Source organism: Ochotona princeps, chromosome 13 (assembly GCF_030435755.1).
Source record: "Ochotona princeps isolate mOchPri1 chromosome 13, mOchPri1.hap1, whole genome shotgun sequence".
NCBI classification, from domain to species: domain Eukaryota; kingdom Metazoa; phylum Chordata; class Mammalia; order Lagomorpha; family Ochotonidae; genus Ochotona; species Ochotona princeps.
This window is the reverse complement of record NC_080844.1, coordinates 30,447,967-30,467,546: the sequence shown is the minus strand read 5'-3', so window position 1 is coordinate 30,467,546 and position 19,580 is coordinate 30,447,967. Positions and strand designations below refer to the sequence as shown.

The 19,580-nt window shown below is 45.4% G+C and overlaps 1 protein-coding gene across 3 annotated transcripts in view; it reads right to left on the bottom strand.

Moving 5' to 3' along the window:
* The window catches only part of SIRT1 (sirtuin 1), a 108,759-nt gene that overhangs the window by 15,932 nt on the left and 73,247 nt on the right, over positions 1–19,580 (bottom strand). Inside the window, exons 1-4 of one of the 3 annotated variants that reach the window (XM_004583423.4) lie at positions 15,460–15,957; positions 14,106–14,222; positions 10,667–10,908; positions 6,852–7,004 (exon numbers count right to left, since the gene is read on the bottom strand). In XM_004583423.4, the coding sequence (XP_004583480.2) occupies positions 6,852–7,004; positions 10,667–10,908; positions 14,106–14,222; positions 15,460–15,877 (930 nt within the window). In that variant the 5' untranslated portion in view covers positions 15,878–15,957. Of the gene's footprint in view, positions 1–6,851; positions 7,005–10,666; positions 10,909–14,105; positions 14,223–15,459; positions 15,958–19,580 lie in introns of those variants that run through there. The other 2 variants (XM_058671694.1, XM_036495735.2) reach the window with 2 other exon arrangements.

Sequence of the window (19,580 nt, the reverse complement as noted above, 5' to 3'; positions counted from 1 at the left end):
AGTGGAGCTGCCGGGATTAGAACCGGCGCCCATATGGGATCCCGGGGCTTTCAAGGCGAGGACTTTAGCCGCTAGGCCACACCGCCGGGCCCTGGATTTTAAACATTTCACAGAATTCAACATAGGATATCAATGATACTCCTTTCTTTTTTTAAAAACAAAATAATAGGGTATTAAATACATCTTGACTTAATTTCACCTTCATTGACTTTTTAATCACATCAGTAAATTATTTCAGGATCCCTGGAACCAAGACAACTCATTACCAGTTTGGGTCCTTATGAGGCAGAAGGGTAAGACCATGACCCTACAGCCATCAACCTGGACTTCACTGTTCTAACAGAAGAGCATGCAATGTGATACCACAGCGTGGAACACTGGAATACACTGGTATACAAACATGTACAAACATTCTTCAGGGGACATTTGGCTGTCAGGACTAGAGGCATACAGCAAGCAAGAAAGCCCACCTTAAGAAAGATGCCTCTGTTCTGATGAACCAGTAAGCTTTCACACACGGCCCAAGACACTCCTAAGCCTGAATGAAATCTTGGGGTTTTTTTCATTGTTTTGTTTTTTTTTTTTCCCAAAATTTATTTATTTTCATTGGAAAGTCAGGTGGGACACAGAAAAAGATCCTCAGTCCACTGACCTATTCCCCAAGTGACCACAATGGCAGCAGTCAAGCTGATCTGAAGCCGGGAGCCTCCTTCTGGTCTGTCACACGGGTGCAGGGTCCCAAAGCTTTAGGCCATCCTCGACTTCTTTCCCAGGCCACAAGCAGGGAGCTGGATGGGAAGCAGGGCCGCCGGGACACAAAATGGCGCCCACATGGGATGCCGGTGCACACATGGCAAGGATCCCAGCCATTAGGCTACCTTGCCGGGCACGAAATCCTAGTATTTTCTTAAGAATTATATAGAATCAATGGCCTGATTTACGGTATAGAAAGCCTTTTTCCCTCCAATATTTCACTGGCACTTATAGTTTCATATTAAATTTATTTCCCTTCCAACTAGCAAAATCATAAATACTTATAACAAATTTTCCAGTTTTGTACAATCTTCAGTTGAAAAATTGATTATTCTGAGTACTTTATTCTGGGAACACTTGGAAATAAAGTACTTAGTAAAGCATGACAACATTTACATATATTTATATACATACACCCCTTTCTGAATTTTTGGGTATTATCCTGTTTTATGCTATTTAATTCTCCCCATCCTTTGTTATTAATTTTGAGACTCAAATTAACTCATACTGTCTCTCCTACTTACTATTATTATTTTAAGTCATCTAGTTAGAAGCTTTCTTTTGCTCAGTTTCTAATAATAAAGTATTGAGAATTATAAGTAATAATTATAAAGATTAGTTTATAGCTTACTGTCAATTGAAACTCAAAACAAAACTAAATCTATATATATAAAATTAAAAGATACTGTATCATATTCTTATTTACAATTTACAAACAGGTAAAATTTTAAAAAAGCCACTGCCTGCAACCTTTTCTCCTCCCAGGGAGGAAAACCCTTTAAATGTGGAGAGGAGTCACTATAAACATGTTAACAGTGTGCCTCCTACTGTAATCTGATTATTTCCTCATAAGCACCATCCAGAGTTTCACTAACTGCTTTTACAGAATTCTCAGGACCTTTCTCTATCAAAGTATTTATGAATTCCTTCTACAGATTAGTCAGTTTCAGCTAACAAGAACACCTGGTCAGTCAGCTATGTTTAAAATCCTTCTCACTTTGATATTTCTATTATCAAGAACTATGTGTGTTGTATGTGTCTGCTTCTACACATATAAAAATTGCTACTAAAACTCTCAATTTTAAATGTAACTTTACTAAGCAATTTAAGTTCATCTACTTAAACAATGAAAAAAGCTGATGAAAATGAAAACCTTCTCAAACCTATCTTCTCAAATCATGCCATTTATTGGTAAAAACCCTATGAATATCACTAACGAACCAAGTTTTTATACCCAGACACAAATCTAGTTATCTGCTGACCTTCTAAATTAGTCAATGTTTGCTACTTAGACCCTATTACAATGTCAATGTCCTAGATCCAATTTAAGAAGCCTGAACTACACAGTGCTTCTTTATTCTTCAAAACCACCACATGGTATCAGTAGCACTAGGAAACTAAAAAACATAAATCTTGGGCACAATGCAATGGCTCAGTTAACTAATCCTCTCCCTTCAAGCACCAGGATCCCACCCAGCTTCCTGCTTGTAGCCTGGGAAAGCAACACAGGATAGTCCAAAGCCTTGGGACCCTGCATCCATGTGAAAGACCAGGAAAAAGCTCCTCGCTCTTGGCTTCAAATCCACTCAGATGTGGAGTGAACCAGTGCTTTCTCTGCCTCTCCTCTCTGAAAAATCGACCTTCTCAATAAAATTAAATTTTTAAAGATCTATTCCTGTAAATGTATCACATGATTTGAAAGTACATGAATTCACTCTCTAATTAAAACTGAGCTAATAGAAATAGGCATTTAACTTAGTAGTGTAAAATGCCTATGTCCCATATTCATTTATCTAGGTCCAACAGAGAGCTCCAGCTCCTAACTTCAGCTTCCTGCTAATGCAGACACTAGCAGTCCGCAGTGGCGGCTCAAGGTGATCTGGTTCCTGTCACCCACGTAGAAAGCTGGATCCTGGTCCTAGCTCCTGGCTCTAATCGTTGTATTTGGAGAATGTACAATGGATGGACATTCTTGACTCTAAGTCTCAAACAGCACTAAAAAAAAAAAAAAAAAAAAAAAAAACTAAAACTCATTTCACTAATTCTTAGGTGCCAGAACCACCTGGAGAGTGTGCAATCCAGAAGTTGGAGTGGCCTAGTAGGGAAATAATGGGCACCTCCCTTGTGGGTAACCACTCCCACTGGAGAGCATGAAAACCAGGACAGGGGCAGGGGTTACTAAACAGAAAGCAACCTGCCAGTATGTGTGTGGGCTGGATAGTAGGCTGGTTAGGTCGAACTAGGCTTCAATACCCACTGACAAGTACCAGAGCTTAATGGGAGGTGGGACAGACTGAACAAGCCTGTGGTATATACTCGCATGCATGGAAACTAGGGAAGGGAACAGGCCTGGTGGGGTTATGGGGAGTCGCCCCAACAAGGCTGCAGCTCCCAATGGTTTGTGGGAGAACTGAGTATGAAATGGGTAGGATCGAGCTAGACCTCAATACCCATTAGTCCAAGTGGATGACAGGGCTGGAAACAGAAAAGACCCAGCGGAGACCAGTCACATTAGGCAGAGCCATGACATTAACAAACACGCTAAAAAAACCATATCCAGGCGAAGATTCTGTGGGGGATGTTTGGGCAAAACCCTATGGAAATTCTAGCCCCACAGATTACTTCAAGAGATGGAGGGGTGATGGACTAAGCTAGGTGTGAACAAGGAGCCTGCCATCAATCACAGGTAAAGGAACCCACAACAGTCTGGACTGGTCAAGGCAGCAGCACCCGAATATGCATACTGAATACGGTGTGGGGTGGGCCGGGCTGCAACGTTCACCAGCTCATACAACTCCAAATGGAAGGCCAGACTTCGCCAGGCACTGGCCTAAAACCCAATGGCATGTATGAGAACTAGGTCTGGGAGGGGATCAACGGGAGGAACTGGGGAAACTACCCTGGTGAGTCATAGCTCCAGCTGGTGAACAGGTGGTTCAGACCTAGGGGCCGGACAAGCTGGGCAAAGTAGCTCCAATGGCTGGCTAATGTGTGAATTGGTAATGGTACGGGGTGTACCGGGCAGGACTGAGCAAACCTTAGCCCACAACCGAAAATAGAAACCAGGATGGAGCACAGGTTATGCCAAGCTAGGCTCTTGCACCAACTGGTCTGCGTGAGACAGGGACACTAAGCCACAGTGTCTAAGTCAGAGGCCAGGACAGGTGACCGGCTGTGCCAAGCTGAGTCAGAGCAACCACTGGCATGCTGAACACTGGCTGGGAACAGGCCCAGTTGGGGAGCTAAGGGGATACCCTAACCGGGTTGAGGTTCCCACTGAGGGGCACACGAGATGGGATGAGGCTGTGTTCTGATAAGGATACAGTTGTAGTCTCCTATGGCACACGTGCGGACTGGGACTGGACGCACCAAGCTGGGCCAGACTCCAACAACGTCTGGTGTTCTGGAATACCAGGGTAGATGTGGGACAGACTAGGCTAGGTCTCAACCCCCACTGACCATGTATGAGCTATAGGTGGGTATGGACGAACCATGACTGGGCTGAAACATCCAACTGCAAGGACCAGTTTGGGTTGAAGGCCAGTCAGAAAAGCCACTGTTTCTGCTAGGACAGGAGGTGAACTGAGTAGTGCTAGCTCATGGACCCCCTGGGATGCGCAAAATCTGGCATTGGGAGAGGTTCTGATGGAGCAGCCTGGGCAACTCCTCTGGCAGGACACAGACCCTGCAGGTAAGCACAGAAAGCATGGAAGGAAACAGCCCAGAATAGGCCATGGAACGTGTCCACTGGTATACATTTGGCATGGGTCAGGAGCAGACCAGACTGAATCAGTTCACGTCATCCACTGGCAAATCCAAGCACCAGAACAGAGTGTGGGTCGAACCAGATTCGGTTGCGACAAAAACCAGTGCACAATACGGAATGCCAAGGTGAGGTTGCCTGTGCCAGATGTGACCACAGGCCCAACCAGCACACGTGAGAACCAGGAAGGGAGGGGGCAGAGCCGGCAGGGAGAATAAGCGGTGGTTCCCTTGCTGGACAGCTACTCCCACTGGAGAGCGTGAGCTGGGATGGGGGCAGACCAGACTAGGCAGGGCTACAACACCAGTGGGCCTCATGTGGACTACATCAGGGAAAAGCCAGGCTGGGCTGATTATTCCTACTAGTGCAATCTACAAGTAGAGTGGGTGAGGGTTGTTTGGGCTTAGCCACAGAATCAGCTGGCAGAAGCTGGCACTGGGGGCTAATTCTGTCAAGTTAAACCACAGAACCACCTGGAGAGTGCATAATCTGGGTGTGGGAGTGGCCTGGGAGGGCAATAGTGGGCTCCTCCCTCTTGGTTTAGCACTCCCATGGGAGGGTACGAAAACTAGGACAGGGGCTGGGGTGGCTAGACAGAGGGACAGCCAACAACATCCGTGAGGGCTGGATAGTTGAGCTGTTCAGATGGAACAAGGCTTTAATACCCATTGACATGTATGAGAGCCAAATGGGATGTGGGACAGACTGGACTAGTCTGCTACACACACTGGCAAACCAGGGTAGGGGGTGGGCCTGGTGGGGGTTATTGAGGGTTGCTCTGACTAGGCTGCAGCTCCCACTGGTTTAAGTGAGGGCCGAGTATATGCTGGGCAGATCCAGGCTGGACTGCAACATCCATTGGTTCCAGTGGAAGTCGGGGCTGAAAACAGAACCAACCCAGCAATTGCAACCACCAGCTGATTGGGACGATGGACTGTGTCAAGCCCTGTGCTTGCTAGTACATACAAGAATCAGGTCTGGGAACACCTCAGACAAAGTTTCTTTGGGGATCCCCACCAATCGAGCTTCCAGACTCAGAACCCTAACCATCAAAATACAGAGGACAGAACAAGTCAATCAACCACCTCAGCTATATGTTGGCAATGAAAATACTGGGCAAACAGAGACTCTAAGATGGACTATGTCAATCAGTGGATTCTCCAACGACCTCACCGTGCTTGGAGTGGCGAGAGTGGCAGCAACTCAGAACTGTTGAACTATGAAAACCACTTGAGCAAGACCCTCGGAGCATGCCCCACATCTGGGACCTGGGGTGGGTGGGAAACTGGGTGGGGCTTCTCCCTTAAAATCCCCTTTTACATCAGATATATTAAGGAAATAATACGGAACTAATTGTCTTGCCCATCTTCCTGTAGTGCTTGAAACTTTTTACCCTAATTATGTCAAAAAACAACAAAAACTCATTTCACTAATTCTCAGCTTCATTAAATTATAACACAAAATACCCTTTCCAACATGAAAAATGAGTATTATGAAAACACTATGCATGGACTTCAACTTTTTGCAAAAAATCAGTTTTGTGTTTTAGTTTAATTTTCTATGAACTTTTTGAACCTTCCCTTATATTTTCAACTTAAAATAACTTCACAATTTCTTTCCAGAAGACATTGAAAAACTAAATTCTTAATGATGAAGTATTTTTGGCACGGTAAAATGCATTATTAAGCTTTACACTAGAGCAAGTCTCTGTAAAATGCAATGTGAACCATATGATTTTTAACTTCCTTGTAACTACACCGAAGTGAAAATTTCAAACTGCCATTTAACCTGGTAGCAACAGTACTGTTACTTCCATATATAACCAATGCTTGCTAATATTTCATAAAAAATAAAAATCGTTTTCTGTACTAAGTTGCTACAATACATTGTCTCCCACAGCACACATCAACATATAACCTCATATGACCAGTAACTTCTCAAATGGATGTTAACAGCGAGACTCAGAGGAAAAAGGTACCTTTCCAATTTGTTGACATTCTAAGCATCTTCACCACTCCTAAGGGCAAAGAGTATTTCAGGCAAAACCTCAGGGGTTGCCAGGTTAACCCGACCACTACAAAATGTAACAAAGCTAATAACTTTATGAACTTACACAGTATTAAAAATCAAAAGTTATTATCTTTATATGGCCTACAAACCTTTAACAACCAGAAAAAAAAGACCATAATTGAAGTTTAAATGTTAAAAACACAGAACTGTTCCTCTGAATAATAAAGATATCTTAACTGCACCACAGTGGTAGCACCCAGTTTACTAAACAAAATGCTGTCTCATGAGAGGAGACCAAAGAAACAACTAGAAAAGCTCATAGTACCTTTGCAAACTTGAAGAACGGCCGTGGATCCTTTCTGAAATATTCAATATCAAACATTGCTTGAGGATCTGGAAGATCTGGGAAATCTACTGCAAGGCGAGCATAAATACCATCTCTTGACCTGAAGTCAGGTATTCCACACGATACAGAAACCTGAAATGTGCATGGCATAATTCATTTAATTAAATGTTCTACCTTTACAATTACTAGTTCTCTTACCATACAATTATGGGGGAGCTGGAAAAAAAACAACCTGTAGTTTCAAACTTCTTTTAGGAAACAGAAATAGAAATGATATCCTAATTACAAATAGACAAACACTCAAATAATTAAAATAACACATATTCTGTTTTTAAGGGAAATAAGAAATTTTAAATCAAGCTAGTTTTTCTTTTTTTCTTTTTTAAGGCAAAGTCACAGACAGAAGAGACAGTCATCTTCAATCCATTGGTTCACTCCTGCAATGCCCAGAGTTGGGCTGGTCCAAAGCCAGAAGCCGTGAGCCAATCCCATGCGGGTACAGGGAGCCCAAGAGCCATCCTCAACTGCTTTTTAAGGTACATCAATAGGGAACCAGACCAAAAGTTGGATGCCAGCACCACAAATACTGGCTTCACTTGTTCTGTCACAACTTCGGCAACAATTCAGCTAATTTTAAGCCTCTAAGGATTCAACCAACAAGTTAAAACAACTGCAACCTGAGAAATCAACCACTTCAAAATATATTCTAGCTAGGAGCCAATACAGTGGCTCAACAGGTTAATCCCCTGCCTGCAGCACCAGTATCCCCTATGAGTGCTGATTCATGCCCCGGTCCACTTCCAATCCAGCTGTCTGTGGCCTCAAAGAACAGTGGAGGATGGCAAAAGGCCTTAGGGCTTCGTACCCTTGTGGGAGATCCAGAAGCTCCTGGCATCAGATCAGCTCAGCTCTGGACATTGCATCCACGTGGGGAGTGAACCAACAGATGGAAAACCTCTGTTCTTTCTGTAAAGAAATCTAAAATATATCAATTCACACACACATACACACACATATATATTTTTAATGTATGGCATTTTTAAAAAAATACATTTTTTTTTTTCTTAAGAAAGCAAGAATTTCTATTGGGCAAGTATTTCCAAATAAAGTCTTCATATGGTCAACACTGTCTTCAATACCAAATTTGTTTTCTTTAAAATCTATATTATAGTGGCCAGAGTTATGGCACGACGAACATAACCAGTTTGCTGCTTCAAATCTGAGCTGCTCAGCTTCTCATCCAGCTTCCTGCTAATCTGCCTGGGAAAACAATGAAGACAATCCATGACTAGGATGAGCTCCTGCCTCCTGACTGGTTCTGCCCTGGTTACAGCGAGCCACTGGGAAATTGAAGCAGCAGATACAAATTTTTGCATGTTGCTATCTTTCAAATTAAAAAAACTTCTTAAGATACAAATAATAAATAAGATAAAGAACTGTTACAGGGATGGCCATTAGGCTTACTGGTTAAAATGCTGAGTTGAGACGCCCTCACCCCAGCCTGGAGTGTATGGATTTAAATGCAGGCTCCACTCCTGAGTCCAGCTTTCTGCTGAGCAGATGCTGCAGGATATTGGTGATGACTAATGGAATTCTGACCACTCATTTCCTCCTGCCATATTTGAAGAAGAAACCAGTGGATAGAAGTTCTTTTAGCATAAACTTTTAAAATAAATAAAAACTACATCATCTAACTTTTAACTTTCACTTTGTTGAAATGACATTTACTGAAAAGCCATGACACAGATGGAGAGAGATCTTCTATCTATTGGTCCACTTCCCAGATGGTTGTAAAGGTTGGTGCTCTGCCAGGCTTAAGTAAGGAGGCAGAAGCTTCATCTAGGTCTCCTATGTGGGTGCAGAGGTCCAACAACTGACTTAGGTCATCTGCTGCCTTCCCAGGCCCATTAGCAGGGAGCTGACTGAGAAGTAGAGCAGATAGGACACAAACCAATGTCCATATGAGACTCTAGCACTGCAGGCAGCAGCTTAACCTGAAATGCCAAGTTCTCTCTCATTTCACAATCTACCAGTTGACACCACTCTGACTTCATATTAAAACTTATCTAAACTACATCTGAGAGCAAAACATAACCAGTCTTGATCGTTTACCCTTTTGCAACTAAAAAAGGAAGGAAAAACTTACTGAATTTTACTTCATCAATAGCCCTGACTGCTAACATAATATCAGGAAACCCTATTTTTCTCATATACAACACTCACACATGAGTAAAATGAAAAATGGAGGCTGGGATTATGACACAGCAGGTAAACCCACAACCTGTGATACTGGCATCCCTTACTGGCAAGTGGTTCATATCCTGGTTGCTCAACTTGCTTTAAGATTTATTTATTTGGAAAGACAGATCTACAGAGGGAAGAAGAAAAAGAAAGATCTCCGTCTTCTGGCTTACTCCACAAGCAGCCACAACGACCAGAGCTGAGCCAATTGATCCGAAGCCAGGAGCCAGGAGTTTCTTTATGGTCTCCCATGCAGGTGCAGGGTCCCATAGCTTTGGGCCATCCTCTACTGCTTTCCCAGGCCACAGGCACAGAGCTGGATGGGAAGAGGACACAAACTGGCACCCATATAGGATTCCAGCACATGCAAGAGGATTTAACCACTAGGCTATCACAATGGGCCCGGTTGCTCCACTTCTGATCCAGAGCACTGCTAATGTGCCTGGGAAGCAGCTAAGGATAGCACATGTAGGGGACCTGGAAGGAGCTCCCGACTGTCCTGATCCAGCCCCATCCACTGTAGCCATCTGATAGTGAAAACTGACTGAAGATCTCTTCCTATACAAAAAAGAAAACTCTCAAGCCACTAACAATCATTGTATCTCAATTTGAAATGGGCAGAAAGTAGAAACCTGAGTCCAGCCCAGTGGCATACAAAGCTAACCCTCCACCTGGAGTGCTGGCGTCCATATGGGTGCTGATTCACATCCCTGCTGTTCCACTTTTTCTCTTTTTATCCCATTTCTTAAATTATATTTTTGACAATCTTTACATAGTTAATTAAGGTAAAAAGGTTCAAGGGCTACAGGAAAGTGGGTAAGACTATTATTTCCTCATTGTTTCGATGCTCTACTTCTGATCAGCTCCCTGCTTGTGGCCTGGAAAAGCAGTACAAGATGGCTAAAGCCTTGGGCGCTGAACCCACGTGAGACCCAGAAGAGGTTCCTGGCTTCGAGTCGGCTCAGCTCTGACCACTGTGGTCACTGAAGAGTGACCCAACAATGGAAGACTTCTTTGGCTCTCCTCCTCTCTCTGTAAAATTTGTCTTTCAACCAGAAGTAAACATACATATATATATATATATACATATATATATATATATATATATATATATATATATATATAAAGGAACCTGTTACTTTTCCAATGCTAACTGCTAACTTCTTTACTTCTAGATGTTAAGTTTCTAGCTTCTCCAAGACGACTAAACAAATATGCAGTTTCCTCAACAGACCCCGACAGAACTTTGCAAGCAGAATCATAATTTGCAGCATCTCCTTCAGCGATCTTTAGTGGCTAAAATCTTGCCTTATTTCCACTTACCTAACTTTAGCAAATAAAAGCAAATATTTAAGGCTGTTACACAAATTTCTTAAAAAATTAAGACAACTTAACCACTGCTGTTGAGAACTTGAGTTTTTGGCAATTATCAAACATCCACTATGACGTCAGAATAAATTCCAAACCAGAAAAACGTGACTTTATTGCAAAAAGTTTAAGAAATAACATATATACAAACTCCCACACCCACCAGTGTCTTATACTTTACATACCCCAGCTCCAGTTAGAACTATCACTTTTTTGCACTCTTGCAGTAATTTCACAGCATCTTCAATCGTATTAATATCTTTTCTTTTTTTCCTTTTTGGTGGTTCTGAAAGAATATTAACAACAATCTGCCACAGTGTCATATCATCCAATTCAGGTGGAGGAATTGTTTCTGGTAGTAAATCTTTAAGAATTGTTCGAGGATCCGTGCCAATCATGAGATGTTGCTGAACAAAAGTATATGGACCTATATGAAGGGGAAAAAAGACTTACATCAAACTTACTTCCAGTCATTCAAAATTTCCTATTTTCTGAAGTAATGAGGTGGCAATCTATAAAGTTTTGTTTTTGCAAAATAAGCTTATATAATTTAAAGTTATTTCATCCTCAGACAAACTCAGTCAATACTAAAAAGCAGTAAGATTATAGAGATCTAATCAAGAGTTGAGGGCTTCTCCAACCCCAAAGTTCCAAGTATACAGTTTGGGTCAAACTAATCGCCAAACTTTTTGTGTTGAGAATCTAGAAACACACAGTACAAATACAACAAAAATTGTTTACGCAAGAGTTTCACAAATCAACACAGAAAAGACTATCAGCACTGAAAGCTATTATTCAAAATCACTAGACAGAAGGGCAAAAAATATATGTAACTACCATCTTTTTAAATCCAGTAATAATCTTCAATCTGACCTATTTTTAAAGTTGTATTAGAAAAGCAGAGCCATAGAGAAACATACACACACACACACATCTCTTTCACCTGCTGATTTACTTTTCAAATGCCCATGACAGTTGGGTTTGGGCCAGACCAAAGCCAACAGCCAGAACTCCATCCTTGTTTCCTGTGTGGACGGCAAGGACCCACACACTTGAAAATTACTTGCTGCCTCTCACAGTGCACACTGATGGGAAACTGGATAGGAAGGCTTGAACATAGGCACTCTAATCAACAAATTCAGGCATCCCAAGTGCAGCTTAACCACTTCACAAGGACATCCATCCTTCAATTTGATCCTTTTCCCAAAGATCTGCTTACTTATTTGAAAGGCAGACAAGAGATCTTCCATCCACTGGCTCACCATCCCATGGCCCACTACAGCCAGAAGTGAACTAGGCCAAAGCCAGGAGCTGGTCTTTCAAATGAACCTCCCTGTCCTGGTATATTAGCAAGAAACTGGACTGAAGTGGAGCATCTGGGCCTTACACTGGCAGGCATTTACAGAACAGTGACTGGCTGGGACACTGGAGGACACACCAAGTGGCACCTTAACCCACTGTGCCACAATGCCACCCCAATTTTGATCTTAAAATCCTGATGTTTTAACCATTCATAATTTTCTTTTATCCCAATGTTATTCAGATCACTTTCCTAGCTTGAAAAAGCCAAAAAAAAATACAATAAATATTACAATATTAAATAAGAACCATCAATGTTTAAAAATGTCAGCAGGTTAAGCTGCCACCTCAACATCAGAGTATCAGTTGTTTCACTTCAAATCCAGCTGCCTGCTAACGTGCCTAGGAAGGTAGCATGTCAGGGCCCAAGTACTACAGGCTCCTGTACCTACATGGGCGATTGAGTTCCTGCCTCCTGGCTTCAGCCTGGCTCAGTCCTGGCTGTTTTAGTCACATGCACAGTGAAATCAGCGGACAGAAGTTTGGTCTCTGCCACTCTGTCTTTCAAAATAAATAAATCCTTAAAAAAAAAAAAAGTCAAACAGTTTAAAAAAGTAACAGGACAATCAAAAAACTACTTTCAAGATAACTATGTAAAGCCTTTGAAATCTGAAAATCTTCTTTACTTAAAACTGCTTTGCAATTTCATTCATATATTTAATAAAATACTTAGCACTAACAAGTAATGTAAAAGTCAACAACTCCTGCCCTCATACAGTGTATACTTCAACTAAAAAACAACACAAATATGACACAGGGGTCAGCATTGTGGCACAGTAAGTAAATTCACCACCTGCACTGCTGGCATACAGACAGACACTGGTATGAGTCCTGACTGCTCTACTTCCTTCCAGCTTCTTATTAATGTGCCTGCGAAAGCAGTGGAAAATGGCCCAAGTTTTTGGGCCCCTGCACCCATGTGGGAGACCCTGGAAGAAGCTCCTGGTTTCAGTCTGGCCCAGTCCAGGACATTGGGAACACTTGGGGAATCTTTCAAATAAATAAACCTTGTGGGGTGGGGGGAAAACATAATGAAAGTTTTAAGGATTAAGGAAAAATAAATATATACATAAAGGATATGAAACAAAGGAGGAAGACACCCTAACTGGAAGAAAAGCATTCCACAAGAATACTACAAATGAAAGAACTGAAAATGTAAAATAATCTTGTTGTCTGAGAAACAGTGGAGGCCAACTTCCACAGCCCTGAGTGTTTAAACAAAGAACAGTGGGAGATAATAGGAAATAGCTGATTAGCAGGTGCTAAGTTATCATTAGGAGTAAAGTTCTGGCATTTACTGTACAATGAGTTGACAATCTATATCGAAAATACACTGTTTTCCTCAACTTTTTTAATAAGGTTTTTTTTAAATATGTATTTATTTTGATTACAAAGTCAGATATACAGAGAGGAGGAGAGACAGAGAGGAAGATCCTCCATCCGATGATTCACTCCCCAAGTGACCACAACAGCCGGTGCTGTGCCGATCCGAAGCCGGGAACCAGAAACCTCTTCCGGGTCTCCCACGCAGGCGCAGGGTCCCAGTACTCTGGGCCATCCTCGACTGCCTTCCCAGACCACAAGCAGGGAGCTGGATGGGAAGCGGGGCTAGAACCGGTGCCCATATGGGATCCCGGCACGTTCAAGGCGAGGACTTAAGCCGCTAGGCCACACTGCCGGGCCCTGTTTTCCTCAACTTTAAAAGGTGGGGAACAAGTGCTCTCCTCTGCTGGTTCAAGCCCCAGTCACAGCTGTGCCAGGCTGCATTCAGGAGTCAAGAACTCAATCAAGTCTTCTACAAGGGTAGCAGAAAACCATGCTGGACCCTCCACGTGCTGCCTCCAAGGCTGTGCATGAGCAAGAAGCCCGAAGCAGGAGTAAAGCCAGGATTTACACGCAGGCACTCACATACGGGATGACAAACACCCAAGCTGAACCTTAACCTTTATGCCAAATGCCCACCCCTTTCAACTGAAGAAAATAATTAAAAAAAAAAAATGGATTTTGAATGATTTCACCACAATAAAATGATGAGTAAGTGGAGGAAGAGATGCCTAGTTCAATTTACACAATCTATAATGTGAAAAAACAACAGCTGGTTTCCCACAATTTTTATATTTAAAAGAAAAAAAAAAACTTGGCATTATATATGCCTTAGAAACAAACTTATTAAAATCCTTTCATGTACCTAAAAACTTCAACCCATTAAAGGGACAGCTAAAGAGGGCATAAAAGACAACAAGAAAAGTCAGAGCTGACCCATACCTATCCGTGGCCTTGGGGTCCAGTCACTAGAGCTGGCGTGTGAGGCCCTATCATCTTCATCACTCTCACAGGAATGAAAGCCGTTAGTGATGATTTCATCACTGAACAGAAGATCTTCTGCAAAAGGAACCAAAATAAATTCAAGGGTGTTGACAACCTGCACCTAAAATATATGAAGATTTATCAGTGGTCCTGATGCAACCATTTTCAATGACAGCAGCATTTAACATACATGCTGAACAGGTAAAGATAGTCACTGCTTACAGCAGATCCTCAAGATATTTCTCAGCTTCTCAAAGCTTCAGTCTACCAAAAACGTTTATTTTTTAAAAAGCTAAAACAAAAAACAGTTATCAATCACGAGTAATGGAGTACATCAGAGCTATCCAAATGACCCCCAAATACTACTGGCTTTTATAGATTCCTAAACATACTTAGCTACCTCTGCCCTTATCTGCTTCCCGTATTAAACTTGTGTTTCTAAATACTATGAGGTCTCCTTAGTTTAGCACCTCGAAACGTGAGGATATTTACCAGCTGGTTGATCTACCTGATAGAAGGAGCTGTTTCACCTATGCAGCCCCTAATCACAAACTGAACCTTTTTCTTTTTCAAATGGCCCAGTGATCCCCCTACAGACACAGATTACATATAAAGACAGAGAAACTTCTCAGATCGAAAATTATGTAACCCTCAAAAAGAAATACGCATAGGCATAAAAATTTCATTTAACTTATACCCATTATTGAAGAGCACGACTGAAAGAAAAGGTACTCTAAAAGCAGTATCTATCCTATCTCCACTAACTACATCATAAAAGAACGCCTTTAGAAACAACCGCTTTGTAAAGTTTGAACGTTATGAACACAAAAAAACCACTCTGCTCTTTTACATGGAAAACCGCAAGCTTAAAAGATTCTCAAAAAAGAAAAAAAAAAAAACTGCACAGGTGTCAGTTTGTAAAGACAATTGCAAAAGGTCGACCAATGGGACAGGCGAGAGTTGCAGTCCTAAGTGTACTGCCGAAGGGGGAGGAGTAAAAGGTATCCAAAAAGAAAAAAAAAAGTTCAACAAAAGCATTATTAGCAAACTTATTTCCAAAGCCGAGGCCGAGAGCTTGCACCGTCGGCGGCTGCGTAGAACGCAAGGCCGCTCAGCGGCGCCGCGGACCGAGCGAAGACGGGGAGCCCGTGGGCGCAGCTCCGGCAGCCGGGCCGGCGGTGCCCAGGCCGAGGCGGGGAGGGGATGGCCGCGGAGCCGCCCCGAGCCCCGGGGCCGCCCCGCCGGACGCCAGGAGGGGCCCCGGGAGGAGGCGGAGGGGATGCGCAGTGCCGGCCGCCCGCGCCTTGCGCACCTCGGTACCCAATCGCCGCCGCCGCCTCTTCCTCCTCCTCGCCCTCGTCGTCGTCGTCGTCTTCTTCGCACAACTCCTCGGCCGCCGGCGGCTCCCGGGATAGGCCCTGCAGACCAGGCCCATTGTCTCCTCCTCCGGCCACTGCCGCAGCCTGGGCCTCTCGCTCCTCGCCCGTCGCCGCCGGCGCCTCCCGCCACAGCGCCGCCACAGCCGGGCAGGTCCCGGCCGCCGCCGCCGGCACCTCACGCTCGGTGGCCGACCCGCCCGGCTCGCCTGGGCTCCACCCGAGGCCGGGACCGTCTCTCCGCGGCCTCTTGCGGAGCGGCTCCCCGGCAGGCGACGGAGCGGCCTCCCTCTCGGCCGCCCCAGGCGACGCGGAGCCGCCGGGCTGAAGGGCGAGCGCCGCCTCGTCCGCCATCTTCCAACTGCCTCTCTGGCCCTCCTCCCTCGCCTCCTCTGCTCCCGCTCGACGCGCGGCACTGGCGCCCCCGCGGCCCCGGCTGCGGGAGATTTAAACCCCGTCACGTGACCTGCCTCCTCCCCGCCCCCGCCCTCCCGCGGCTCCCGCCACCCACGCGGGCCTGACCACAACACGGCGGGTCACGTGGCGGGCGGAGGCTCGGGCGTCTCCCTCACGGGCCGGGGCGGGGAGGAAGCGCGGCCCCGGCAGCCCTCCGCCCCGGCAGCTCCTGTCCCAGCCCCGGGAGCCCTCCGCCCCGGCAGCCCCTGTCCCGGCCGTCCTCCGCCCCGGCATCCCTCCGCCCCGGCAGCTCCTGTCCCGGCCCCGGCCCCACCCCGCCGTCGCCGGCGCGCGGTGCAGCCATACTCGCTCGGCGGCCGCGGCTGCACTTCTATTTAGAACCGTCCCGTTGTCGCTACCGTCCGGAAGGCTCCAGTTTGGCTTCACGGAGTTTGCACTCCTGTCGCAAGCCGTACCGCCTTCTCTGCCCAGTCCTGTGTAAAGTTAGTCGCGGGTTAAAATCGAGCGCCTGGCACGGCAATAAGGACTGAGGCTGACCCGAAGCTTCGCCCTCTGAAACACCCCGGGTTGTAGATGAGCTTTTACCAATGGGTAGGAACGAGGAGAGGGGGAAAAAAAACCCTAGATGTCCTCTTCACACGGCTCGGACAGCCCCCCTTCGGTTCCTTGGCTTGGTTCTCTCCTTCAGTGAGAACCTTCAGGCCAACTCTTTTTTGCCCTCTTGCTCTCCCGCTGTGCCTTGTAGTGATTGACATCCTTAAAGGCATGCGTCCCCCTGGAAGGTCCTCCGATCTGGGGGTTTGGCGTCTGCATTTTTGCTCTCATAGCTTGTATCAGAACATCTGTGAATTTCTTGTTTCTGAGCCCCCATGTTCTCATGGGGTAGAATGATTGTGTTGAGTCTAGTGGGCAACTTGAGGACAGTGCAGAATGAAGGAGACTTAGCCGCTCTACGTGTCTGAGTTTGGTTAAAACAGGGCATTCTTTTGTATACTGAGCAAGTTAGTCTTGTCTAACTTTTTCTCATTTTTAAGGGTTATGGTGAGCTAGCGAGACATCAACGGTACATAGGATTTCAACAACCTGACTTGCTCCCCCACTGGGAGCTCCGCTGCATGTCACTTATCTTGAGACATTCTATCACTACATACCCTTTACTAAAGACCTATGCTTAGTAAGGCATCTGTATGGAGCTTAGCATTTATAGCCACTTAAAAAGAACTCTTGAGTTTATTGTACCCCTTTCCTTGAAGTTAATGTAGTTGGGGTGGTGCTGTGGTCCAGGGCACCCAAGGCTGGTTCCAGTCCCAGCTGTTCTGCTTCCCATGAAGCTCGCTGCTGATTTGCCTGGGTAAGCAGCAGAGATGACTCAAACCCTTGGGCCCCTGCATCCATATGGGAGACCTGGAAGAAGCTGCTGGCTGCTAGCTTTGGTTGGGTCCAGCATGGTGGATGGCATCGTTTAAGGAGTAAAATGACAAATGGACAGTGTCTGTCTTTGTTTTTGCACTTACTTAAACTGAACTGCTCCCTTTACAACTAGTCACATCTTTCTATTTCTGAAAGTGAACATCCCTCAGGTTTAAAACTATCTTTGAGGTTTTGCCCCCAGAATCAGCCCCTCCTACCAAATGATGACCAAAACCTGTTTCTATACTTGTTCTTACAGTCTGGCCATCAATTCCTAACAACACAGGCACCTCCCTCCTTGTGGCTGGCAGAGTTGCCCCTGTACTCTCCTATGAAAATATTTCATAAGTTACTTCTTAATCACAGCAGGAAAATGTAATATGTGAACTGTTAAGCCTATTATCCCATCAAAACATTAAACAATTTTTGGAAAAAAATTCTACAAGCTTATGGACCTTCTGTTATTCACTAATTTTTACTTTTTTTACACTTATTTAAGGAGTCCGGTAATGTGGTGTGAGTAATATGTTGTTAGCATGTAGTTGGTGGTGGATGGGATTGGGGAGGGGCGCAACCTTGGGCCTGGGGGTTTAAACTTCCTGCAGCCTGCCTCCAGGCTGCAGGTGGGTCTCAAAACGGGGCGTCTTCATGCACGGATCCCCCACTTCAGCCACCACGTGCACGTGGTGAGCTGTCCCTGGGTGGCCAGTGCACCATTATGCGCCAGGCTCTGCCTGCTGGCAACCGAGCCAGGAGCTATGGGGTTTTGGTTCTTTGAATCGCTGCTTAGGTAGCCCCAGGTTGATCCCACTGTGCTTCTGGGATGTGAATCAATCCCAAAGATTCCTAATGACAGTAACTCTTCCTTTGATGAACTTGTAGTCACTTAACAATGCTGAGAACCGAACACCAGTCCATGCAAAAGCTAAGGCTCGGGGCTTATCCAGCAAGATCATATCCTATTACCTGACATGATGATGGATCAGCAGAGTGGTCACATTAGGCAGGGCTATGACATTAAGTAGTACTCGAGAACCATATCCGGGGGTAGATTCTGTGGGGGATGTGTGGGCAAAACCCTATGGAAATTCTAGCCCCACAGATTACTTCAAGAGATGGAGGGGTGATGGACTAAGCTAGGTGTGAACAAGGAGCCTGCCATCAATCACAGGTAAAGGAAGCCACAACAGTCTGGACTGTCAAGGCAGCAGCACCCGAATATGCATACTGAATACGGTGTGGGGTGGGCCGGGCTGCAACGTTCACCAGCTCATACAACTCCAAATGGAAGGCCAGACTTCGCTAGGCACTGGCCTAAAACCCAATGGCATGTATGAGAATTAGGTCTGGGAGGGGATCAACGGGAGGAACTGGGGAAACTACCCTGGTGAGTCATAGCTCCAGCTGGTGAACAGGTGGTCCAGACCTGGGGGTCGGACAAGCTGGGCAAAGTAGCTCCAATGGCTGGCTAATGTGTGAATTGGTAATGGTACGGGGTGTACCGGGCAGGACTGAGCAAACCTTAGCCCACAACCGAAAATAGAAACCAGGATGGAGCACAGGTTATGCCCAGCCAGGTTCTTACACCTACTGGTCTGAGTGAGACAGGGACACTAAGCCACAGTGTCTAAGTCAGAGGCCAGGACAGGTGACCGGCTGTGCCAAGCTGAGTCAGAGCAACCACTGGCATGCTGAACACTGGCTGGGAACAGGCCCGGTTGGGGAGCTAAGGGGATACCCTAACTGGGTTGAGGTTCCCACTGAGGGGCACACGAGATGGGATGAGGCTGTGTTCTGATAAGGATACAGTTGTAGTCTCCTATGGCACACGTGCGGACTGGGACTGGACGCACCAAGCTGGGCCAGACTCCAACAACGTCTGGTGTTCTGGAATACCAGGGTAGATGTGGGACAGACTAGGCTAGGTCTCAACCCCCACTGACCATGTATGAGCTATAGGTGGGTATGGACGAACCATGACTGGGCTGAAACATCCAACTGCAAGGACCAGTTTGGGTTGAAGGCCAGTCAGAAAAGCCACTGTTTCTGCTAGGACAGGAGGTGAACTGAGTAGTGCTAGCTCATGGACCCCCTGGGATGCGCAAAATCTGGCATTGGGAGAGGTTCTGATGGAGCAGCCTGGGCAACTCCTCTGGCAGGACACAGACCCTGCAGGTAAGCACAGAAAGCATGGAAGGAAACAGCCCAGAATACGCCATGGAAAGTGTTC